At 43.1% G+C, this 27,031-nt stretch overlaps 1 protein-coding gene across 4 annotated transcripts in view; it reads right to left on the bottom strand.

The window, feature by feature from the left end:
* The window catches only part of GABRA5 (gamma-aminobutyric acid type A receptor alpha5 subunit), a 95,361-nt gene that overhangs the window by 51,500 nt on the left and 16,830 nt on the right, over window positions 1–27,031 (bottom strand). For all 4 annotated transcript variants that reach the window (XM_018066604.1, XM_018066601.1, XM_018066603.1 and 1 more), the window contains 2 exons: window positions 26,622–26,689; window positions 26,298–26,518 (listed from right to left, as the gene is read on the bottom strand). In XM_018066604.1, the coding sequence (XP_017922093.1) occupies window positions 26,298–26,518; window positions 26,622–26,689 (289 nt within the window). The remainder of the gene's footprint in view (window positions 1–26,297; window positions 26,519–26,621; window positions 26,690–27,031) is intronic.

Genomic DNA, 27,031 nt, shown 5'->3' with positions numbered 1-27,031 from the left:
TTGAACTCTATTGTGATAGATGTAGAAGCTAATGTAAATCCCCAGAGTAACCTTTAAGAAAATCACTCAAAAATAAACAGTAAAAGAAGTGAGATAGAACTGAAATAGTGCATTACAGAAAAATAACTAAATACCAAAGGAAGCAATAATGGAAGAGCTGAGGAACTAAACAAAAATTAAGGCATAAAGAAAGCAAATAAACTTAATCACTTCTTTAAAGACCCTATCTCCAAATACAGTCACATGCTGAGGTACTGAGGATTTAGGATTTCAACATATGAATTTGGAAGGACACAGTTCAGCCTGTGACAACATCCCTTACTATATTACTTTGAGTCCTTGTCAGTAATTATATTAAATCTAAATGGAAACAAACACTTCAATTAAAAGCAAGAGATGAGTAGAATCAATAAAGAAATATGAACTAACTACATACTGTCCACAAGGGATTCACTTTAGTTCCCAAAATGTTAACACTAGTTGAAAGTAAATGGATGGGGAAAAAAAAAAACAGCCAAAAGAGAGCTCAACATAAAAATTTTTACAAGAGACAAAAAAGGACCCTATATAATGACAAAAAAACTCAATCAGTTAAGAATATATAGAAATTATAAGCAAAAATGAATCTCAAAAATATATAAGGCACAAATTGACAAAATTCAGGAATAATAGACAGTTTTACAATAATACTTGGAGATCTCAATATCCCACTTTCAGTAATGTTAGAAAAACCAGAGAGAATGATGACAGAAGTAGGTTCAAACTATACTATAACCCTAGTAGACCTACCAGATGTATACAGAGAACTTCATCCACAACTGCCATCTTTTCAAAGGCACATAGACCACACGAACAGCCACAAAACAAGTCTCAAAAAATTCCAAACTACTAAAATCATACAGAGCCTTTCCCCTGACAGCAATGGAATGAAACTAGGAATCAGTAACTGAAGAAAAATGGAAAATTTCTCAAACATGTGAAAATTAAATAATACAGTCCTAAATAACAAATGGATCAAAGAACAAATCACAAGAGAAATAAGATAAAACTTTGAGATGAATGGAAACAAAAACACAGCATTTGAAAACTTATGGGACGCATTAAAAAGAGTGCGCAGAGTGAAATTCAGATCTGCAAATAGTCTGCATTTTAAAAAAAGAAAGATTTCAAATCAATAACCCGATTTTACATATTAAAGAACTAGAAAAAGAAGACCTAACTAGACCCAAAGCTAACTGAAGAAAGGAAATAATAAAAACTGGCCAACTGAAACAGAAAATACCAAAGTCTCAGCTTTTCTCACAGAGAAGCCAAAGGGTGCTCTGTGCAGCTGACTCAGGACCACAGCGCCAGTCTTCCCCACCACAGATGCTGTAGTTTTCCATGCCTGAATCTCTTCTTCCAGAATTCTAAATGCTGTGAATAATGGACATTAGAGCAGGATTTATCATGTTATCTAACATATTTTAACAACCCAGAATCTTTCAGATGATGACCACATCCTTCTTTGGGGAGCTGACAGAAAGGGTGGTGTTGGAGCACGCGGGTAAGGAGACGGGACACGTGCTAAACTAGGAGATGCTCAACAGCTGAGCGCCATCTGAGTGGTGGCTGCAGCCTCCTTAAAGCGAGGATTGGGTTAGATTTTCTGTTGGCCTCACTGAACAGTGGGGATTTCTTTGTCCAGACTTAGAGACTCAGTGATTTTCTTCCTAGATTGTTCATGGAAAGAGACTCTGGAGACCCTTCTTCCTGGGGACTTTGTTTTTCGCTTAGGACACAAAGAAGAATCTAAGGCCTTTACCTGATGCAGGAAAGCTTATTAACAAAAAGGAAAGAAAGAGCAGGTCACAGAGTCCAACACAGTTGAGTGACTAAGCACACACAGAGAAAGAACAGGGAAAACACCTCAAGAGTGAACTGCGCCAGGCCAAGGGGGGCAAATGGCCCTGCAGAGCTGGGGTGCAGAGCTGTTAACGCAGGGTTATTTGCATAGTCCACGGGGGTCACTGATTGACAGCTGCATGTTATACAACAGGATGCTCTCCTGTACATGCACTTCCAATAATTCAGTCTGTTATAATTAGATGCATTTATTCATGGCATATTTATGAGCAGTTAATAACTCCAACGGCTGCCAAAGGTTACTTTAGTCAGGACAGTGTGAGGCCTGCACATGTGCTAGAGTAGGGGAAGTCCTGCCAGTTGGCCACAGGGATTCTTCCGGCCCCTTGACTATCTTTGGAGTACTGCACTGGGGGTGGGGCTGGTAAATTACTTGGTGGGATTAGGCGGCGACGGACGGTTAGCTGAAGGGGCTGCCTCTCCTTGCTCTCTGCTAACTTCCTGCCTATCAGGACTGCCCATCAGTATCATTCCTCTCAATTTCCATGACTGTGGTTTGGCCATCACTCTCTTCTTTTCACTTCACATTTCAGAATGCTCTACTGTCTACTCTGGCAACTCATTTTGTGACAGTCTATCATTTCCAGTAAGTGGCCAGACAAATACTCTGAAACTGCGTGGAGTTTCTGTGAATCAGGAAGAGTTTCAGGTTTTTCTATCACTTAAATTTCTGAGCTCAAGCCTATCTTAGGGAAAGTGCATTACTTTTAGAAAACAGTGTGATAAAATGTGCCCAGAAAGTCCCTTTCTGGATTAGTTTTTATCCCCAGCACACAGCGAATAGCCTATAAGTAATGCTGACTGGTCTTCGTGATGCAAGTTTGTAAAGCAGAGAATGAGATACTTGTAGCACAAAAGCTGAGCATAAAATAGGAAAAGTGACAAGAGGTTCTGCCTATCATTAGCAGACTTATCATAAAAGATGTATGCATTCTGAAACTCTAGATTTTACCAGTGAGTAACTTGCACTTCTCCAGGTCTGTAAGGAATTGAGAATGTGGTAAGGAAGCCATGCACAGTGGGTTGGGATGGTTTGTATGGCGCTGTAGCTTTTCACTGATATCTGGGTGTGTTTGCTAAGAGAGCCAAAGCAAAGTGTCACAGATTCAAGGGCAAAAACCACAGTAATAAATTTTCTCACAGATCTGGAGGCTGGAAGTGTGAGATCAAAGCTGGCCTGGTGTCTACTGAGGTCTCTCTCCTCAGCTCACAGATGCCTTCTTCCCCCATGTCCTCACAGCCTCTGCGCCTACCTGTGTCCCCGTCTCTTCTTATAAAGACACCAGTCACAGTGGGCCAGGATCCATTCCACAGACCTCTGTTTAACTTAGTTACCTCTTTAAAGGACCTATCTCCAAACCCAACCACATTCTGACGAATCGGGGCTTACGGCTTTAACACATAAACTTGGTGGGAAGGACACAATTTGTCCCACAACAATAATGAAATCACTTGCTTCTTTCCTGCAACACTCTCCCCCACCTTTCTGACTTAACAAAAATTATGGCATACAGACTAAAACAATAAGGAAATCTACCTGAATTTGTGAATTTGGATAGTTGAAAAGTGACTTTACAAAGGGGGTGAAGATTTGGAACTTGTGAGACATTATGTTTCATTTCACATGCCTTTTATGAGATCTTCTGAACAGTTCTTTTATGGCTGTTTTGTAGAGACACCAAGAAATTTTTGGTTCATTTGGGGCCAACATTAATGCACATACCCAGAGACACCTCAGAGCCTTTATATATATAAAGGCAATCTATTCCAAATAGCCTTTCTACTCTTGTGTGACTCAAGGGAAGGAGACCCCAGAAATGCTGGGTTCTGAGCAAATTCAAGATTGAGGAATGGCCAAGCAAGGGTGGGAAGGATGTAAATGGACAACTCTGGAGGAAAAACGTGTAATGAAAGGGAGGTGGTTGGGGGCCCCTCCATCCCTTCATAGGAATGCCTGAGCAGGGTTTGCTTGGCTTTCACAGAGACCCTGACCAGCCTGGCTGACAACTAAATGAGTTTCTCCTCTGGCCAGTAAAAAAAAAAGCTTTTGAAATGCTGTGAAAAAGCTTTTTTCACTTGTGTTTACAAAAACCCTAGAACACGGGTACTATTTTTATACCCATCTTACAAATGAAAAAGTTACAAAATCTCTCCCATGTCGCACCATTAGTGGCACAGTTAGGATTCCAACCCAAGTGGAATAGTTCCAGAATCTGCACACAAGTTGGCGTCAAGTCAGGAATTTGCAAGTTAGTTAACAAGCTCTGTATCCCTAACAAGAGACACTCAGCGCTTCAAATTGTCTTGGCTTCTGTATTCAGAAGGACTCCCTGAGAGCCAGGAGCCAACCAAGTGCCAAGGCAGCTTTCCAGTGGAGGTGACAGGCCCACGTGGCCGAGCGGGCAGGGCAGGGCAGGAAGAATAGGCAGGCCCTGGTAGCCAGGGCTGAAAAAAAAAAAAAAAAACCAACAAAACACTAGGGAGGCACTTGCTATTTGGGAAGAATTCTAGGCCACATTTCAGACCTTGACAGATGAGCCTGAGGGGGTGTCCTACAGGTCATCATTGCGTGGTCAACGCGGGACCACACAAGATGAAATCAATGCTTGCGTTTTACAGAACATCAGCAAATAGACAGGCTGGGCCACGGAAACAGAAGAATTTTCAGAAAGGAAACCTGGGAATAAGAAGACGAAGTACCCAAGGGCCTGATGCTCTGCTGGCCAGGCTGTCTCTGGGTCTGTGTGGCTTTAAAAGGTACCAAGTCTCAGTTGAGCTCTACAGAAAAGGGGAGAATATATACCTAACATCTCTAAAGGAGAGCATATGTACCTTGAATGGCTAAAATAACAGGTATTAGCATCTTCTAAGTGTGGGAGGAAAGGAAGAGTCTGGTGGGCACAGAGCCCAGGGAAGCACAGGTTTATACAGGGTACAACGGTGAATGCCTGCAGAGGGGATCATACCCCAGCATCCAGAGGCCAAGGGATTAAAATGAAGGCCAATGAGGGGAAGTGGGTCTCACTGGGTTCATCCTCAACAATCAGGGACCGGCTTTTATAAACACGTGACAGAGGGCAACAGCCTAGAGCTGTGCTCTCGGCATGCTGCTGATCTGCTGCAGACAGCAGCGGTCCCTACTCTAAGGCATCTGAAAAGGGAGGAGAAGGCTGGCCAGTCGAGGGGCCAGGAGAGTTCTGCTCTTTGCCCCAGAATTCCCAGGGGCCTAGAGCAGAAGGAACCTGCCTTGTATACAGAAAATAGGTCCTTCAGTTCAGTTGCTCAGTCGTGTCCGACTCTTCACAACCCCGTGAATCGCAGCACAGCAGGCCTCCCTGTCCATCACCAACTCCCAGAGTTCACTCAAACTCACATCCATCAAGTCGGTGATGCCATCCAGCCATTTCATCCTCTGTTGTCCCCTTTTCCTCCTGCCCTCAATCCCTCCCAGCATCAGAGTCTTTTCCAATGAGTCAACTCTTCGCATGAGGTGGCCAAAGTACTGGAGTTTCAGCTTTAGCATCATTCCTTCCAAAGAACACCCAGGGCTGATCTCCTTTAGAATGGACCAGTTGGATCCAGTCCATATGCAGGTCAGGAAGCAACAGTTAGAACTGGACACGGAACAACAGACTGGTTCCAAACAGGAAAAGGAGTACGTCAAGGCTGTATACTGTCACTCTGCTTATTTAACTTCTACGCAGAGTACATCATGAGAAACACTGGGCTGGAAGAAGCACAAGCTGGAATCAACATTGCTGGGAGAAATCTCAATCACCTCAGATACGCAGATGACACCACCCTTATGGCAGAGAGTGAAGAAGAACTAAAGAGCCTCTTGATGAAAGTGAAAGAGAAGAGTGAAAAAGTTGGCTTAAAGCTCAACATTCAGAAAACGAAGATCACGGCATCCAGCCCCATCACTTCATGGGAAATAGATGGGGAAACAGTGGAAACAGTGTCAGACTTTGTTTTTTGGGGGGCTCCAAAATCACTGCAGATGGTGACTGCAGCCATGAAATTAAAAGACGCTTACTCCTTGGAAGGAAAGTTATGACCAACCTAGATAGCGTATTAAAAAGCAGAGACATTACTTTGCCAACAAAGGTCCATCTAGTCAAGGCTATGGTTTTTCCTGTAGTCATGTATGGATGTGAGAGTTGGTCTGTGAAGAAAGCTGAGCACCAAAGAATTGATGCTTTTGAACCATGGTGTTGGAGAAGACTCTTGAGAACCCCTTGGCCTGCAAGGAGATCCAACCAGTCCTTGTCTGCCTTTTATTCTTCTGAGATATCATCATGCATTTTTAATACTATTTCACTTTGACTCCTAGTTCCATGTTTTCACACATTTTTTTGTCCCTATGTCTAGAGCACACTTGCAAATCTCCCCCTCAACCCACACAGCCATGTGCCCCCACAACTCAGCTCAGTCTTCCATCACTCCCTCTGTTAACCCTGCCTCCTGCCCACCAGCCCAAAGCAGGTCCCCATGGACCTGTTCCCAAATATGCCTGCCTCCATCTCCATGACATCCAGGGTCTACGGATGGTATTTATGTGCCATCTAAACTGGAGCTGGCCTGTCTGTTAGTCTGTCTCCTGACCTCCACCCTGTGAGCTCTTCTCTGAACCATCTTTTTCTCTCCTCTTGCTCCATCCCTTCATCAGCTGAGAGAAAAAGAGGAGAAAAGGATGGTTCAGTGAAGAGCTCACAGGGTGAAGGGCAGGAGACAGACTGGCGTACAGGTCAGCTCCAGTGATCGCTGCTTACTTATTTAAATTAACACTCAGGGAGATGAGTGAAACCAACCTTCATCTCGCCTCCTCCTCCTGTTTAATAGTTTAATAATACACTTTCAGCTGGAAGATTAAGGCTCATCCCCTCGCCGCCTCCCACACACCCACACAAGCTCACACGTTTCTCTGACTCTGGCACTGACAGCCTCTATAACGTCCTTCCACAAGCTCAGGCTCGCACCAGGAAAACAGAGAGCAGGGGAGGAGAAGGGGAATGACCTCCAGATGTCTGTACAACTGTCCATTTTCCAGCCGGGGTGTGAGTACAGCTTGTGCACTTGGCGGGGAGGGATCACTCTACTTGCAGGGGTGGGGAGGCCAGCAGAACCCCGCTGGGACAGCTCTGTCGTCTGCTGGCCCTTCAGACCTGCTGCTCAAGGCGTGGCCTCTGCTGATCAGCACCCAGGGAAAGGGTTTAACAACCTATTGAAAGTCAAACCAAAATGTCGAGCGATAGCATCTTTGTGTGCAGCCTCAGAGCCACACGGTCTGAGTGTAATGAAAATGGAATTCAGCCTTCCTCTGACCTTTTCAGGAAATCCTGGTGCCCTTCAGCTGTCCTCATGCACACATTCCTTCAAACTGTGACCTTGGAACAGTGCTGCTTTGCAAGACAAATCTGGGAATCATTGTTGACACTTGTCATGCACATATCTCTCCGTTTCAATTCCACCAGCAAGTCCTGTCAGTTCTCCTCTAAAATGACTGTTTCACCTCATTTCTTTGGTTTTGTCTCCCAAAGATCTGTCCTCATCTCACGCCTGATGTGGCAAACCCCCTAAAAGCACTGTGTGATTCCACTCAGAAGTCTGATTCCTCCAAGCCCTGTTGTGTTTGCAAGATAGCAGATACCTAAGCTTAAACCTCTGCACTTCACTCCCTGCCTCAGCCTTTCCTCCGCTCCTTAAAATGCTTGGTGTCCTGCACCAAGCCAGTGCCACCTTGTCCTTCTGGCCACAATTGCAAAGTGACTTAGAGAAGCCTTTCCTGGGCCCACCCCCGATATAAAGGGCCTTTCCTGTTATTCTCTCCCACGTTCTTTTTCTTCTCTGTTTTAATACTAACAGAAAATAACATTTTCTAGGTTTATATTTAAAGGTGTGAGCTTCCTGGGTGGCTCAGTGGTCAAGAATCCACCTGTGTTGCAGGAGACACAGGAGACATGGGTCAAGTCCCCCGGTCTGGGAAGATGCCCTGGAGGAGGGCATGGCAATCCACTCCAGTATTCTTGCCTGGAGAATCCCATGGACAGAGCAACCTGGCAGGCTACAGTCCATGGGGTCACAAAGAGCATATACACATTACTGACCTTATTAGTACTGTCTGAAGCACTGTGGGGAAGAAATTGGATTCAGCTGAAAAAAATAGGTTCAAAAATAAAAACCAGACTTGCAATGTTTATTATTTTTTGTTGGATGCCTTTAAAAATATTTAGAATCTATTTAATTTTTCATATGTTTAAATGCTTTTTTTAAAGTTAGTTAGTGGATTCATGTCAATGTATGGCAAAACCAATACAGTACTGTAAAGTAAAAAAATATAATTAAAAAAATAAAAGAGAAAAGAAAAAGAACAACAAAAAAAAACCTTGATCTTCTTTGTAAAAAAAATAAATAAATAAAAATAAAGTTAGTTTATTAAAAGAGGAGTGACATCATCACATTGAAGGCCCAGTCCCTTTCCCTCGCAATGGTCAACAACTGCATTGCTCTTCATGAACAAAAACAGCTCTGAGAGATCTGGAGCCCACTCTCCACTTCTTAGGAGATGAAGATTTGGGGAGCGATCAGGTTCTACAGGTATTTTCAACACTTTGCAAAGGTCCTATTTCACTTACACGCAATGAAGACTGGCCAAACCGATGTACAACATGGCTAGAAACAGGAAGAAAAGCAGGGGCTACTAGGAGCAGCCACATAGCAGAATGACCATGTCTCACAGTGACCCGCTCTGTAGACAAAACCGGCAGTCACCAGTGAGGAAAGCAAAGGCAGCGCAGCCACCGTCAAAACCCTGCATACCTTTCCAGCTTTCACCTCAGAGGCATCTCACTGACACCAGCCATCTGAGTCTTTCCCCAGTCCCTCTCCTGTGTCCCCGCCAGAGCCTGGGCACCACACCAGCAGCCAGCCCAGGCCTCTGCGTCTTCATGAGTTCCTGCTGAGACATCGCCACTGAAGGCCACCACCATGTGCACACTGAGGCCAGCACACCCAGCAGGCCTATAAACACTGTGAGCCTCCACTACAGGGAGGGCACAGGGGAGCACACCAGAGCCAGGGGCCCCACCACAGCTGGTGGGCCAGGAGTGGGTCCTGTATTCTGCCGCTGACCTATGCCACTGCACTCCCCTGCAGCTGGCCCCTTCTTTCCCGCTGTGTGCCACCATCATGCCACACCCATGGCATGATCCAGCAATCACTAGTGCACACGGACACTCAGGGCCCCCCGTGGTTGGCCTTGCCCCTCCACCATTACATACGTATCTGCAGCTGGCCCCTGCAGATGAGTGTGTGCATACCACCAGCTCTGGCAACCACCACAACTGTTAAGTACTTATCCAACAACAATTACTTGATGTAAATGTAAACAGATTGAACTTTCCAATCAAAAGGTACAAAATACATGGATGGACAGAGAAACGTGACCCAGTTATAAGTGGCCTATAAGAGACTCACATTAACTTTAAGGACACAAACTGGCTCAACGTGAAGGCACAGAAAAAGATATTCCATGAAAATGGAAGCTGAAAGGAAGCAGAGATAACTGTACTTATATGAGAAAAAACAGACTTTAAACCAAAACTGTAAGAAGAAACAAACAAGGTCATTATATAACAATAACAGCTCAATCCATCAACATGATATACCAATCCTGAAAATATATGCACCCAATATCAGAATACCTAAATGTACTGACCAAATACTCACAGAGCTGAAGGGAGAAACAAACAGTACAATAATAGTAAGGAACTTCAATACCCCACTTGGAACAACACCATTGCTTCAACTCTCGCTATCCAGACGGGACATGAATAAGGAAAGCTGGACTAGAATACACTTTAGACCAAGGGACCTGACAGCCACATACAGAACATAGCCCCCAAGAGCAGCAGGACACACTCTCTCCAAGATGCACATGGAACACTCTCCAGGACAGGACATGGAAAGTCTTAGCACACTTGAGAAGACTGAAATCATGCCCAGTGTCTTTCTGATCATGACGGTATGAAACTAGAGACCAACAACAGGAAGAAAACTGGGAAACTCATGAGTATACAGAAATTAAATAACACTCTCTTCAGTGACCAAAAGGTCAAAGAAGAAATCAAAAGGAGGGTCAAGAATACCCTGAAGCAAATGAAAATGGAAATATAACACACAAAATCCTATAGGCTTTCTAACTGGTTTCATCGGTCTGTATTTCTGTTTTTGTGCCAGTACCGTACTGTCTGGATGACTATAGCTTTGCAGTATAGTCTGAAGGCAGGAAAGCTGACACATCCACCTCCATTCTTCTTTTACAGAATTGCTTTGGCTGTTAGGGGTCTTTTGTGTTTCCACACAAGTTGCGAAATCATTTGTTCTAGCTCCGTGAAAAACGCCCTTAGCAGTTTGACAGGTATTGCACTGAATTTATACACTGCTTTAGGCAGTAGAGTCATCTTCACAGTATTGATTTTTTCAACACAAGAACATGTTATATCTCTCCATCTGTGTGTGTTGTCTTTGATTTGTTTCATCAGTATTTTATAGTATTTTTTTTTTTTTTTGCATACAGGTCTTTTGTCTCTCTAAATAGGTTTTAAAGTGAAAGCGTTAGTTGCTCATTTGTGTCTGATTCTTTGTGACCCCCATGGACTGAGTATGCCAGTTTCCTCTATCCATGGGATTCTCCAAGCAAGAATACTGGAGTCGGTAGCCATTCCCTTCTCCAGGGGATCTTCTCAAGCCAAGGATCAAACCCAGATCTCCTGTATTTCATGTAGATTCTTTACCAACTCCTCCTAGGTACTTTAATCTTTTTGTTGCAATGGTGAATGGGATTGTTTCTGGAACTTCTCTTCCTGATTTTTTAGTGTTAGTGTATAAGAATGCAATGGATTTCTGTGTATTACTATCAAATCCTAAGACCTTACTGTATGGAAAAGCTCAGAGATAAACCCATGCACCTGTAGGCAAACGATATTTGACAAATGAGGCAAGACTATACAATGGCAAAAAGACAGTCTCTTCAATAAGTGGTACTGGGAAAACTGGACAGCTACTTGTAAAGGACTGAAATTAGAACACTTCCTAATACCATACACAAAAATAAACTCAAAATGGATTAGAGACTTATATATAAGACCAGAAACTATAAAACTCTTAGAGGAAAATATAGTCAAAACACCCTTTGAAATAAAGCACAGATGATCTCTGACCCACCTTCTAGAGTAATAGAAATAAAACAAAAAATAAACAAATGGGACCTAATTAAACTTAAAAGCTTTTGCACAGTGAAGTAAATTATAAACAGGGTGAAAAAGACAACCCTTGGAATGGGAGAAAATAATAGCAAATGGAACAACTGACAAAGGATTAATCTCCAAAATATGTAAGCAGCAAATGCAACTCAACACCAGAAAAAAAAAAAAAAAAACCCAATCAAAACGTGGGCAGAAGACCTAAACAGACATTTCTCCAAAGAAGACATACAGATCACTAATAAACACATGAAAAGATGTTCAATATTGCTAATTATTAGAGAAATGCAAACCGAAAGTACAATGAGGTATCATACCTCACACTGGTCAGAATGGCCACCATCAAAAAATCCACAAATAATAAATGCTGGAGAGGGTTTGGAGAAAAGGGAACTCTCATACTACTGGTGGTAATGTAAACTGATACTGCCACTGTCTGTAGGGAACAGTAAGGAGATTTCTTAGAAAACTAGGAATAAAACTACCAGATGACCCAAAAATCTCATGAATGAGCATATGCCTTGAGGAAACCATAACTGAAAAAGACACATATACCCCAATGTTCATCACAGCACTATTTACAATAGCTAGGACATGGAAGCAACCTAGATATCCACTGACATATGAATGGATAAAGAAGGTGTGGATTGCCTATATACAATGGATTATTACTGAGCTATAAAAAGGAACACATTTGAGTCAGTTCTAATGAAGCGGATAAACCTAGATCCTATTATAGAGTGAAGTAAGCCAGAAAGAAACACGTACCATATGTTAATGCATATATGTATGGAATCTATATATAATCTATGCATATATATATATATACACACACATATGGAATCTATATATAATCTATGTATAATCTATACAGAATCTATAAAGATGGTACTGATGAGCCTATGTGCAGAGCAGCAAAGGAGACACAGGCATAGAGCAGACTTGTGCACACTGCAGGGGAAGGAGAGGGCGGGACCGACAGAGAGTAGCACTGAAACACATACATTCAGTTCAGTTCAGTCGCTCAGTCGTGTCCAACTCTTTGCGACCCCATGAACTGCAGCACGCCAGGCCTCCCTGTCCATCACCAACTCCCGGAGTTCACTCAGACTCACGTCCATCAAGTTAGTGATGCCATCCAGCCATCTCATCCTCTGTCGTCCCCCTCCTCTCCTGCCCCCAATCCCTCCCAGCATCAGAGTCTTTTCCAATGAGTCAACTCTTCACATGAGGTGGCCAAAGTACTGGAGTTTCAGCTTTAGCATCATTCCTTCCAAAGAAATCCCAGGGCTGATCTCCTTTAGGATGGACTGGTTGGATCTCCTTGCAGTCCAAAGGACTCTCAAGAGTCTTCTCCAACATCACAGTTCAAATGCATCAATTCTTCGGCGCTCAGCCTTCTTCACAGTCCAACTCTCACATCCATACATGACCGCTGGAAAAACCATAGCCTTGACTAGACGGACCTTAGTTGGCAAAGTAATGTTTCTGCTTTTGAATATACTATCTAGGTTGGTCATAACCTTTCTTCCAAGGAGTAAGCGTCTTTTAATGTCATGGCTGCAGCCACCATCTACAGTGATTCTGGAGCCCAAAAAAATAAAGTCTGACACTGTTTCCACTGTTTCCCCATCTATTTCCCATGAAGTGATGGGACTGGATGCCATGATCTTCGTTTTCTGAATGTTAAGCTTTAGGCCAACTTTTTCACTCTCCACTTTCACTTTCATCAAGAGGCTTTTTAGCTCCTCTTCACTTTCTGCCATAAGGGAGGTGTCATCTGCATATTTGAGGTGATTGATATTTCTCCCGGCAATCTTGATTCCAGCTTGTGTTTCTTCCAGTCCAGCGTTTCTCATGATGTACTCTGCATATAAGTTAAATAAGCAGGATGACAATATACAGCTGTGATGTACTCCTTTTCCTATTTCCATAGGGAGAAAAGATGGTCCACAAGCTTTGCTATATGACACAGGGAGCTCAAGCTGCTGCTCTGTGATGACCGAGTGGTGGGGTGGGGCGGGAGGTAGAAGGGAGGTTCAAGAGGAAAGGCACGTATGTATATCTATCACTGATTCATGCTGATGTATGGCAGAGACCATCATCGGAGAAGGCAATGGCACCCCACTCCAGTACTCTTGCCTGGAAAATCCCATGGATGGAGGAGCCTGATATGCTGCAGTCCATGGGGTCGCTAACAGTAGGATACCAATGAGCTATTTCACTTTCACTTTTTACTTACATGCATTGGAGAAAGAAATGACAACCCACTCCAGTGTTCTTGCCTGGAGAATCCCAGGGACGGGGGAGCCTGGTAGGCTGCCATCTATGGGGTCGCAGAGTCAGACCCAACTGAAGTGACTTAGCATGGCAGAGACCAACACAATTTTGTAAAGCAGTTATCCTCCAATTAAAAATAAATTTTAAAAAATCTTATGGGATGTTGCAAAAGCAATGCGAAGAGGAAAGCATACAAATGCCTCAACTAGAAAAAAGAAAGAAAGATCTCAAATAAATACTCTAACTCTATACCTCAAGGAACTAGATAAAGAACAAACTAGGCCAAAAGTTTGCAGAAGAATGAAATAACAAAGATCAGAGCAGAAATATTAAAAAGACAGACCAGGAAATAACAAAGATTAACAAGCCTAATGGGTTTTATTTTTAAATGGGGGCAAAACTGACAAAACTTTAGCTAGTCTAAGAATAAAATAGAAAAGACTCAAATAAATAAAACCAGAGATGAAAGAGAAAATTTTACAACTAATATCACAAAATACAAAGAAGCATAAAACTACTATAAACAAATATATGCCAAAAATTGAATAACTTAGAAGAGCTGTATAAATTCTCAGAAACATACAACCTTCCTAGACTGTTATAGGAAAAGTAAAAAGTATGAACAGATGAAACATTAGCAAGAAAATTTAATCATTATCAAAAATCTTCCAACAAAGAAAAGTGTTAAGACCAGACGGTTTCACTGATGGATGCTACCAAACAGTAAAAGAACAATGAAAACAATCTTTCTCAAAGTCTTCCAAAATTGAAGAGGAAAGAACACTCCCAAATTCATTTCACAATGTCAGCATCACCTTGATACCAAAGCCAGACAAGGATACTATTATGAAAACTACAGACAATGTCCTGGATTAATCTAGATGCAAAAATTCATAACAAAATATTAGCAAACCAAATTCAACAGCATATTAAAAGGAGCATACATTATAATCAAGTGGGATTTACTCCAGAGATGCAAGGAATTAATAAATATGATACATCACATAAACACTTTAACCACTTGATGCAAAGAGCCAACTCATTGGAAAAGACCCTGATTCTGGGAAAGACTGAGGGCAGGAGGAGGAGAAGAGGATGACAGAGGATGAGACAGTTGGATGGCATCGCCGACTCAATGACATGAGTTTGAGAAACTCTGGGAGTTACTGAAGGACAGGGAAGCCTGGTGTGCTGAAATCCACAGGGTTGCAAAGAGTTGGACATGACTGAGTGACTGAACAACAACAATCACATAAACAGAATAAAAGATAAGGATCTTGCAATTAACTCAATAGAAGTATTCACTGAAAATGAATTCATCCTTTCATGATAAAAATAAGATCCTACCACAATAAAAACATTTAACAATTTCAGTATACAGTACATCTCAATGTAATAAAGGGAATATATGACAAGACTGGGGCTTGGCAGATGGTACTAATGGTAAAGAACCTGCTTGCCAGCACTTGAGACATAAGAGGCGTGGGTTTGATCCCTGGGTCAGAAAGATCCCCTGGAGGAGGGCATGGCAGCCCACTCCAGTATCCTTGCCTGGAGAATCCCATAGACAGAGGACCATAGGGTTGCAAAGAATCAGACACAACTGAAGTGACTTAGCACACATACGTGACAAGACCACTGCTAGCCTCACACTCAACAGAGAAAGACTAAAAGGCTTTTCCTCTAATATTAGGGATAAGACAAGAGTACTCTCTCTCACCACTGTAATTTGACATAGTTACTGCACATCCTATGCAGAACAATCTGGCAAGAAAAAGAGATAAAAGGCACCACATTGGAAAGAATGAAAATTGTGTTTGTGTGCAGATGATATGATCTTATATAGAGAGACTTAAAAACTCCCATCAAAAACTTATTGGAACTAATCAATGAATTCAATAAAGTTGCAAGACACAAAAATCACAAGCAAAAAATCAGCTGTAATTCTATACATTAATGACAAAATATCTGAAAAATTAAAACATCTCATTTTGAACAGCACAAAAAACAATAATATACTTAGGAATAAGTTTAACCAAAAAGATGAAAGTTCTCTTCACTGAAAAGAACATGATTTTGAAGAAAGAAATTAAAAAAGACACAAACAAATGGAAATTTTTCACATTTATGTATCAGAAAAATCAATATTGTTAAAATGTCCATATTACCCAATTGTCTATATATTCAATGTAATCCTTTTTAAAACTTGAAAGTCATTTATCACAGAGATACAAAAACAATCCTAAAATTTGTATAAAACCACAAAAGACACTGAATAGCTAGAGCAATCCTGAAAAAGATGAACAAAGCTGGAGGCATCATGGTTTCAGATTTCAATTATACTACAAAGCTATAGTAATCAAAGCAATATGGCATTGCCTTAAAAATAGAAACACAGACCAATGGAACGAATTGAGAGTCCAGAAATAAACCTTCTAACGTATAGACAATTAATGTTTCACATGGGAGCTAAGAATACTTGCTGGCTAATAATCTCTTCAATACCTAGTGTTTGGAAAACTGGATAAACACATGCATAAGAATGAAATCAGAGCCATATCTTACACTAGTCAGAAAAATTAACTCAAAACAGATCAATGACTTGGACACAAAACTTGAAAAAACTGCTAGAAAAAAGCGTAGGGGAAAAATGCCTTGACATTGGCCTTGGCAACCATTTTTTGGATATAACAACAAAAGCAAACAAAGAAAAAGACAAACAAATTAAAATGCTTCTACACATTCAAAGAAATAATCATCAAAGCGAAAGCACAGCCTACAAAATGGGAGAACGTATTTGCAAATCATATATCTGTTAAGAGTTTACTTTCCAAAAATCATAACTCATACAACTCAATAGCCAAAAAAAAAAAAAAAAAAAAATCAAACTTTTAAAATGAGCAGAGGAACTGAAAAGACATTCTCCCAAAGAAGACAAACAGATGGCCAACAGGTACAGAAAAAGATGCTCAACAACTAGTTGCCACAGAAACGCAAATCGAAATGAGACACCACCTTACATCTGTCAAAATGGCTATCATGAAAAAGATAAGAGATAAAAAGTTTGGAGAAGGTGTGGAAAAAAGGGAGTCCTCCTATACTGATAGTGGGTATGTAACGTGGTGTAGCCACTACAGAAAAAGAATATAAGTTCCTCAGAAAATTAAAAATTGAACTACCATATGATCCAGCAATCTAACTTTGGGGAATATTTCCAATGGAAACTAACTACAAGAGATACTTGCACTACCTGTAATCCTTATTGCAGGATTTTTCACAAATCCTGTTATTAAAAAAAAAGATAAGTTATAAAAACAACCTAAGTATTCATCTCTGGATGAGAGAATGTGATATAGACTCATATTTGTACATCCAAGAGAATATTATTCAGTCATGAGAAAGAAGACAATTCTCCTATTTGCAACAACTTGGATGAACCTTGAAGGCATTATGTCAGGCAGAAAAAGGCAAATGTATGAATTTAAAACTCCAAACGTCCAGAAATGAGAGTAGACTGGTGGTGACCAGGGCTGGAGGGTGGATGAATTGGGGAGATACTGGTATAAAGGTACAAACTTCTAGTTAAGAATGAATCAGTTCTAGGTATCCAGAGTGGAAGGATGGTGACTATAGTTGTAATGAAAGTGAAGTCGCTCAGTCATGTCTGACTCTTTGCAACCCATGCACTGTAGCCCACCAAGCTCCTCCGTCCATGGGATTCTCCAGGCAAGAATACTGGAGTTGGTTGCCATTTCCTTCTCCATAGTTGTAATACTGCATGACATATTTGAAAGTTGCTACGAGAGCAGACCTAAAATGTTCTCACCACAAAAAAAAGATATGGTAATTATGTGACACAACAGAGGTGTTACTAACATGGTGGTACTCATCATGTTGCAACGCACAAGGCATCAAGTCAGCATGCTGTATGCCTTAACCTTACACAGCATTGTATGTCAATTATTCTGTTAAAACTAGAATATATATATATATTTGTCTATATAAAAATACAGTTATAAAAATATTGTATCATAAATGCTTTAACTTTTTCAAAGCTATTCTAAATTAAGTCCGAGGATTCTCGGCGTCCTCTGTCATCCCTTCTTGGTATGTGTTATAGCAGAAAGTTGGCTACTTCTGGCCACAGTGCTGTGCGCAACTGTCAGGGCCAATGGCAAAATACAACCCCTGGGAAACATTTCAGCTCTGTTGGATTAGGCTGGGTTTCCACCTGAACTTTCTGTGATGATATGAATGGCCTATATTTGTGCTGTCTGATACTGAAGCCCTCCTTCAGGCTAGCTATTGACCACTTAAAATATGGCCAGTACGACGTAGAAGCTGAATTTTCCATTTTATTTAACCTTAAAATTAGCAACAAGATGCAGTGGTTACTGTATGAGAAAGTACAATTTCAGTAAAAACAAAACCCAAAACTCATGATCCCACGCGCCTTGGGAAACATTTTCAGCAGTGAGGATTCCGCGTCTTCATTCTCCTCCATAAACATCAGACACGTGCATAATCTTTTTCAGGGTTAACACAGAAACCCTCAGGGCAGTATCCGCATACCTAAAAGACCTCTCTGATTTATGCGATTCGCAAGGTACTTGTCTGACATTTATGAAGTGAAAAGTGGCAGTGTTAGTTGCTAGGTTGTGTCTGACTCTGTGACCCCGTGGACTGTAGCCCCCCAGGCTCCTCTGTCCATGGGATTCTCCAGGTAAGAATACCGGAGTGAGTTGCCATTTCCTTCTCCAGTGGGTCTTCTCAACCCAGGGATCCAACCCTGGTCTCCTGCGTTGCAGGCGGATTCTTTGCCATCTGACAGGTTATGCGTGAGATGAGATTATGCACAGGTTACGTCTGAGATGAGACCACCAATTTCAGCGTCCTAGAAGGACCCTTCATGTTTCCCCAGGTGAGGAGACGGAAGCACTTTTTCAGGAGCCCTTCAGCTCTAGAGTCAGCACCCTGGCGTCCCAATGGCATGGCAGGAGGTACAGGCCAGTTGTGCGCCAGTGAGGGTGTGGTGCTAGGACGGGCTTCCTGACTCTGAGAAACCTCAGGCCAGTCGCAGACACACCAAGCGCCTCTCACAGCAACACTGCTCAGAGATGCAGCAGTTTACTCTCCCTGAATGAGTTTCTGGCAGACCAGAGCTTCCCCTGGGTCTCACACAAGGCACTCCTGAGCCCATTCCCCTGAAACGCAAGTGGATAGGGCGCCACCTGGTGGAGACTTTTCACGCAGGTTGGCAGAATAGCGTGCGTACCCTACTGCTGTGTGTTTCTTAGACACCGTGTTAAAGTAGGTATAGTCAGGTGAGTTGGGCATTTGGTCTCTATCAGTTCAGTTCAATTCAGTCGCTCAGTCGTGTCCAACTCTTTGCGACCCCATGAATCACAGCACGCCTGGCCTCCCTGTCCATCACCAACTCCCGGAGTTCACTCAGACTCGCGCCATTGAGTCAGTGATGTCATCCAGCCGTCTCATCCTCTGTCGTCCCCTTCTCCTCCTGCCCCCAATCCCTCCCAGCATCAGAGTCTTTTCCAATGAGTCATCTCTTCGCATGAGGTGGCCAAAGTACTGGAGTTTCAGCTTTAGCATCATTCCTTCCAAAGAAATCCCAGGGCTGATCTCCTTCAGAATGGACTGGTTGGATCTCCTTGCAGTCCAAGGGACTCTCAAGAGTCTTTTCCAACACCACAGTTCAAAAGCATCAATTCTTTGGCGCTCAGCCTTCTTCACAGTCCAACTCTCACATCCATACATGACTACTGGAAAAACCACAGCCTTGACTAGATGGACCTTTGTTGGCAAAGTAATATCTCTGCTTTTGAATATGCTATCTAGGTTGGTCATAACTTTTCTTTCAAGGAGTAAGCGTCTTTTAATTTCATGGCTGCAGTCACCATCTGCAGTGATTGTGGAGCCCCAAAAAATAAAGTCAGACACTGTTTCCACTGTTTCCCCATCTATTTCCCATGGAGTGATGGGACTGGATGCCATGATCTTCGTTTTCTGAATGTTGAGCTTTAGGCCAACTTTTTCACTCTGCTCTGTTACTTTCATCAAGAGGCTTTTTAGTTCCTCTTCACTTTCTGCCATAAGGGTGGTGTCATCTGCATATCTGGGGATTTTGATATTTCTCCCGGCAATCTTGATTCCAGCTTGTGTTTCTTCCAGTCCAGCGTTTCTCATGATGTACTCTGCATGTAAGTTAAATAAGCAGGGTGACAATATACAGCCTTGACTATTTCCTGTGTATTCATTTTCATCTGCTTCATTTGCCTCATCTTTGAACAGGGATAATGATGGTACCAAGTTATTAGGGTGATTTGAGGATTAGATGAATTTATATTTCTAAAGTATCTGGCACATAAAAAAGGCTACATACTTTTTTTGAAAAGCAATTAGCAGCCCAGGTCAAGAGGTGTTCTCCATTCAACATTACTTAGGGCCTGGGCCTTACCTTTGTGAGGCTGGGGATGGGGTCTAGGACCAAGTCACTAGCCAGCAGCTGCCTGGGACTTGCCGCCCACCGCCTCCCACCCACTGCCTCCAAAGAGAGGCCATAGAGATTCCTCAAGACTGTGGGAGCTGCAGCCCTGAGCTTAAAGTCCCTGCCTGGACAGGGAAGCCCGAGACTCCAGCCCACAAGACCACAGTGGAAGGAGCCTAGAAGTGAGTGTCTGACAGCCTTTGTTGGTTAAGAACCTAAGAAGACAAAAATGTGCTGGAGTTGTCCATCTGCAAAGGATGAAGTAATCCAATCTAATGGTCTAAAAATCGGCACTAACTGCAGTGAACTGACCCAGGATAATTCCAGACACATTTTCAAACCAGGTAGCCAAGAAACCTGTAGTAAGATGGCCTCATGTGGCCCCAAAGTATAATTTGTTAGCCAAACATAAACTTGAATCCGTATAAAACTGGCAGACACCCAAGCACTGAGCATGTCTGTGGAAATTTTCTAGGTCTCCCTTCTAAATCTGTCAAACTAAGGGCTGAGCAGTGATGTAGGCGAGATTAAGGAAGGTGTTTTGTCCATTATGGTTTGTGTGTGTGTGTGTCAGTCACTCAGTCATGTCCGATTCTTTGTGATCTCATGGACTGTAGCCCACCAGGCTCCTCTGTCTATGGGATTCTCCAGGGAAAAATACTGGAGTGGGTTGCCATTTCCTTCTCCAGTCATTATGGTTTACTCTTCACAAATGTAAACGCCTCTTGAGGGCCAGGAGCCAGGCTTCTAGAGTCCACGGACTGTAAGAAATCACAGAGAATCATGCATGGTCAAGACATAGGCCCTTCCCCAAAGATGCTCTGAAGTTCAGCAGGGATGTCAGATGCAGGTGGCAAACGCTCCAGGCAAGATTACTCGGGGGCTGTGAGCGGGGGACTCTGAGAAAGCCGAGGCCAGTGAGCTGGAGAGTAGGAGGCTCTGGGGTGTCATCTGGGGAAGTCTGGGGCCCAGTGCTGGAGGAAAACAAGGGAGGTTGAAGGTGCACTCTGACGGGAAGATGGAGGTGGGCGTGGAACTGCACAGCCAGGTGCCCAGGCCCTCATTCAGGGGGAAAGGCCATCTTCGGTCAAGTCAGTTCACAAGGTGCTCTGCGAGACGTGTTTCCCAAAGGGAAAGAAGGCTGGTGTGAGTATAAATCTCAGACTCACCGGGACACATGGACCTTTCTATTCCTGGTTGCATCTCAGGCAGCACAACGGGCTGCTGCTGTGTTTTCAGTTCCACGGGTAAAATGCCAGCGAGGAAGTAACAGGGACCACCCCTCCTCCCCTCCTGGAGGGAGGGAGTTTGGTAGAGTTTTTAGAGTAACATGGAAATACGTACTGAAAGGCTTATCTTTTGACCAATACCTGGAATCTATGCAATGGATAGAATTATGTGCTTACAGCAAGGAGATCCAACCAGTCCATCCTAAAGGAGATCAGTTCTGGGTGTTCGTTGGAAGGACTGGAGTTGAAGCTGAAAGTCCAATACTTTGGCCACCTGATGCGAAGAGCTGACTCATGTGAAAAGACCCTGATGCTAGGAAAGATTGAAGGCAGGAAGAGAAGGGGACGACAGAGGATGAGATGGTTGGATGGCATCACCTACTCGATGGACATGGGTTTGGGTGGACTCCAGGAGTTGGTGATGGACAAGGAGGCCTGGCGTGCTGTAGTTCATGAGGTCGCAAAGAGTCGGACACAACTGAGCCACTGAACTGAACTGAACTGATTACAATGTTTATCATAAAGTAAAAAAAAAAATTAAAATGACATGCATTTCTTTAGAGAAATATAATGACAGGATACTGACCTGATGGATGTAATGGATCACAAACTTGAGAACAATGTTTAATGAGGGGAAAAGGTGCTCAATATACTTTAGATCATAAAGCTATTTACAAAACAATTTTCAGAAAATGAGACCACTCGAAATCTATAGGAGAGGATGTGTGGACACACGCAGATATACACACGTGTATGCAGGTGTGCCCACAGAGGGGGACACGTATATGCCATACAGACCAAACCGTTAACACTGATTTTCTTTGGTCTCGGCCTCATAACTGTATTCCATATTTGGTGATTTTCCTTGTTTCACAAATATTTAAATAATACATTGATTCTAATCGTTAAAATCAATGTTAGCTTAAAAATGTCAAGATCTGGCCAATACATCTACTGGTGTCATGAAGGACACTGGTTTACATGTAGGGATGTAGACACTCTTAAACACACACCAGTGCTTAGTTACAAACTTATAATTATATATGTATGATCTCCTTCAAATATATTATCCACAAATAAACATATGTAACGTGTATATAATCTCCTTCAAGTAAGTTGCTTAGACTAAATGGTCGCTGCCAATCACTATGCAAAAATGTGACTGTGTTGCCTCCCAGTGGCCATTTAAGGAATAGCTGTATATGTTCTCAAACTGACATTCTCAGAGCCTGCAGGTACACCGTACTGAAAGAAAGAAATAAACAATAACAAACAATGGTTCTAAGAGATTAAAGTAAAACGGCCAAGTATTCATGACCACTAAATGATAAGGTCAAGATCTGAGCTTAAGTGAGCCTAACTCCAAAATCCATGCTCCTTTCAAAGCAGTGATGTCTACTAATAATGAAAATCCAAACGGGGTGTAAACAATCATAAAAATATGCCTTTCTCAAAATAAAAATAGCACAGAGAAATACATAGTGTGCCAGAGTGATTCCGGTCTGCCCAGGGCTCTTTTCCCCAGTGCAGGGCATTCCATGACCAGGACGGTGGACGGGCGTGGACACAGTGACCCTAGGTGCAGCAGCAGACAGGTTCTCTGACACCATGTGATACTACCAGAGCCCGCTTCCCTGTCAGTGCTTTCTTGCTCGTTGCAGTTTCCTACACCACAGACTAGAGAGACTGGCTCTTCCATCAGGGACCCAAAGACCAGGACACTAAGCCCTGTGTGGTCCTCACAAGTCTGCACCTTCAGAAGGCATGCAGGAAACATAGGTGAGAGCTGGTGCTCACTATCTCCCAGCTCACCTGTTACAAAGAAAATGTGTCATGAGGTTTGGCACATGCCCTCCCGTGCTCATGTCTGAGCTTGCAGGGGAGTGAAATAAAAACTCACTACTACTCAATGATGACCTAAAGTTCCACCCAGGGAAAAACCTCAGGCAATTAGTGAGGCCGGCCAGAAGGGAAGTAATTCAGTCCTTGGGTGGACAGAAGTCATGCTCTGGATTCTGTGCCTCTTCTCTCCCCAGCTCTGGCAACGACAACCCAGGGAAACTGCTGCGCTGGGGCTCCCCTTAAAGATGCCGGGCCACTGGTCTGGCATCCACAGTACACCTCTGGGTATGGCTCTGTAAAACTTATCACTTTTATTTGCTACAAGGTCGTTCTGAAGGTAACTGCAGAGCATTTTAAGGGTCCTCTCTTTGATGGTCTAACAGGAAATGTCTATGGCTCTCTTTTGACTAACCTTTTTATCATCAGATTCTATAAACAGATTATGCATAGGTGGTAGAAAGTTCTTCGGGACTGAAATTGTAGATCAGCTCTAGGCAAGCACCAAAGGCTTTTTAGAAGACATTCTGGGAGCAAATGGCATCAATAGCTTATGTTCCCTTAGCTTCTTTGGAATCACCTAAGGAATTTCAACCATCTGAATTGTGTGTGTCTTTTACTATTACCTTAAATGATTTCTGGAGCATGGTGGGGATGTTATATAAATGAATCCCTCCCATAGAGTTACTTTTCAGAAATTGGTAACAGTACTTTTCAAATATTTCTCAATATGTATCTCAGGTTAAAAGTGTAGGCTGTGAACCCTAATTTCTTCTTCATGTTTCATCTTTTGTATTAGATCCAAAGTCTGAATAAAAATTTTTAAATACAATTTTAGTTGGAAAAATGTGCAGAATTTTTATATTTTTCCCTTTGTTTGGTGTCATAAGTAACATGATAGTAGAAACCTTTGTGCATAAAGCTTAGTCCTTACTCCTAGTTATTTCCTTAAGACAGACATTACATAGAAATTACTGGGTCAAAGTATATCACTGCTTTTATAAGATTTGGTGGGAGTGACCAAAGAGTTAGATAGAAAGGCTGTACTTCTAAAGGCCCAGTGACGGCGTGAGGCCTGGATGGGGCTCTGTGCCCTCTGTAACCTGTCCAGTTAATTATGATTGCCATCTCACCATCTCTGCTAAATCTGTAGACTAAAATGCTATCAAATTATAGCTATAGGTCCAATCATACTATAATTCCTAATGCTTTCAACTGTAGCTAGTTCTCCTTTCCACATGTTGAATAAGACTGGAAAGGAAAACTGGTTATCACCTTTGCAACTCATTAGCAGCAGGCTTCCTCTGCACAAATAAGGACAAATCCCTGCTAAGTTTCTCTGGTTTCTCACCACTTCCTTCTGGGCATGACATTTTCCCAAAGATAAGAAGGCCATTGCATGTCTAATAATGCTGCATCCCTCCAATTTCCAAATGTGGTAGATTAAACAAAGAAATTGCTCATACCAGAAATCAGAGTCCTGCTGCCACCACCCCCTTCATAGTTGTGACCTTGGGCTGATTACCAAACATTTCTGGCCTCTGCCTATTTGTTGGTTAGTGGAAATGCTGTCCCCTGGCTGGGCGGTCTGAGGGCTGAAGGGCTGTGTGTATTGGGGACTTTTTTGGTATACAGACACTTGGTAAAAGGCCCCTCTGCTGCCTCCTCCCCTTCTGGACAAGAGGCTTATCTTATACCCTGTCCATGCAACTGTGCCCAGGACAAAGGCATCCCATCGTATTAGGCAATGGACCAAACTGACCCCTGCAGGACGGGAGCCAGGTGTGAATCAAGGACAAGAATCTATGCAGACTGGGAACAGAGCACAGGTGCACGGCAGGCCTACCCAGGGCCTCCTCTGCAGGGGACCCCAGCACCGGCCAGGATGCGGGGCTCGTCTCCACGCTACTCCCTGCTCACAGGCTGAGCGCAGTGCCCTGTCTCACTGCCCAGCCTTCCTTCCCACAGCACAATGACAGAGGACCCCAGCACCAGCCAGGATGCGGGGCTCATCTCCACACTACTCCCTGCTCACAGGCTGAGCACAGTGCCCTGTCTCACTGCCCAGCCTTCCTTCCCACAGCACGATGACCGAGGACTGAACGTCAGCCCTCGAGATATTCCCCAGCCTTCCTTCCCACAGCACGATGACCGAAGACTGAACGTCAGCCCTTGAGATATTCCTCAGCTTTCCTTCCCACAGCATGACGACCGAGGGCCAAACGTCAGCCCTCGAGATATTCCCCAGCCTTCCTTCCCACAGCACAATGACCGAGGACCGAACGTCAGCCCTCGAGATATTCCTCAGCTTTCCACATGCGTTCTGCATAGGTAAGGCATTGATGTGATGCTCACAACTCCTATCTCCATCTACGGGTGAAACACCTTCCAGATCAATGTAGGGAAAAAGGAAGAGTAAAGACTGGAACAAAACACCAAGGTGTGTGTGCAGATCACTGATCAGAATCCTTACTGGGCTGGTATAAGACAAATCATGGCCAGCTGTCAAGCAGGTCTGGGACACAATAGGCCAAAGCGTTCCTCAGAATTACGTTAGGACATGCAGTCTTTGAAGATGACGTATTCACATTATTTTCTACTACAATTACCCTTTTAAATATAAAGTTTATTGTGAATAATTATAACTAAGATAGAAAATATCTATAACAGCTACCTAAATAATGTACCTTTTAAAAAACTTGGCTTTCATGCTTTTTTCTTTCCTTTTCTCTTTTTCATTAATTTAAAAATATCTTCTAAAGTCTACTTAGACCCACCATGGAAGCTGAAAAGCTATAAAGAAGTCTTTCTCACTGGTCAATGTATTGATTTACTCAGATGCAATGAATAATTCAGAATCTTCAGAAAATGACTAATGATCATTTTAAATGACAAGTGCTAAAATTTAACCTCAGTGCTGGAAATGTTATCAAACCACACAACAAACAGACTTTTAAAACTACAAAATACTGCACAATCGCAACAAAAAAGGAGTCTGCTTAGACTTTTTAAAATAAAATCTGTTAAATTTTCCCTAGCTTACATTACTACTCTTCTAAAGATGCCCTTGATCTTGAGTCAAATTAACAAGTATAGATAAATACTATGAACTCATAGTAGCCCAAATAAATAATCTACATGGACATCAGTATGGGCAAGTCAGAAGGTGAAAAGCACCCATCTCACACAGACACACACAGACACACACACACAAAGATACGACAAACCCTCCAACTAGCCAGCTTCGGCACGGCAGCGCCAGCCGGCGGCACTCACCGCATGGTGTAGAGCAGTGTGCCGTCGTCCTCCAGACGCAGCAGCTTGTTGGGCGTGGTCATGTTGTGGGCGATGGACTTCTTCCCGTTGTGGAAGAATGTGTCTGGAGTCCAGATTTTGCTGGCGAGGAGATTGTTGAGAGGAAGGCGCTGCATGGGCCCTTTAAATCGAAGCCTTTCGTCTTTCCAGCTTTGTCGGAAAAACACGTCGATGGTGTATTCCTAGCACAAAACGGAGGCAACCAAGTGACAGCTAGGCAGGGCAGCCCTGGGCCGGTGCCGTCAGGGCTTAGAGTGGTCCCGGCGGGGCCGCAAGCACACTCACCATCTCCGTGTCGGACACGGGGCCGAAGCTGGTGACGTAGATGTCCGTTCTCACCTGCGTGATACGCTCTGAAACACAGACACAGGTTCCTCGCCAGGGCCTCTGCTCACAGTTCAGAGGGACATAACTCAGGGAGGGCGCAGTAAAATGGGGTCAGGGAGCCTACGTGGACTGTTCTTGTCAAAGAGGCAGAGAGGGCCAACCCATGGTTTAAGCAAATGCCCCTGATAAAAAATGCAAATAATGAAGGACTAAACATTTTCCTCTGGGGATGGATTTGCTAGGGGGTCCCTCCTCACCTAACGGAGCAGATTCAAATGCACACATGCAAACCTGGCGGAGCCAAGGGCCCCCCACACGCCTGAAACGCACGGGACTCCCAGCACAAAATCAAGCCAGCTGTACCCTGA

Source organism: Capra hircus, chromosome 21 (assembly GCF_001704415.2).
Source record: "Capra hircus breed San Clemente chromosome 21, ASM170441v1, whole genome shotgun sequence".
Lineage (NCBI taxonomy): Eukaryota > Metazoa > Chordata > Mammalia > Artiodactyla > Bovidae > Capra > Capra hircus.
The sequence above is the reverse complement of the archived record's forward strand: the minus strand, read 5'-3'. Positions and strand labels throughout refer to the sequence as shown.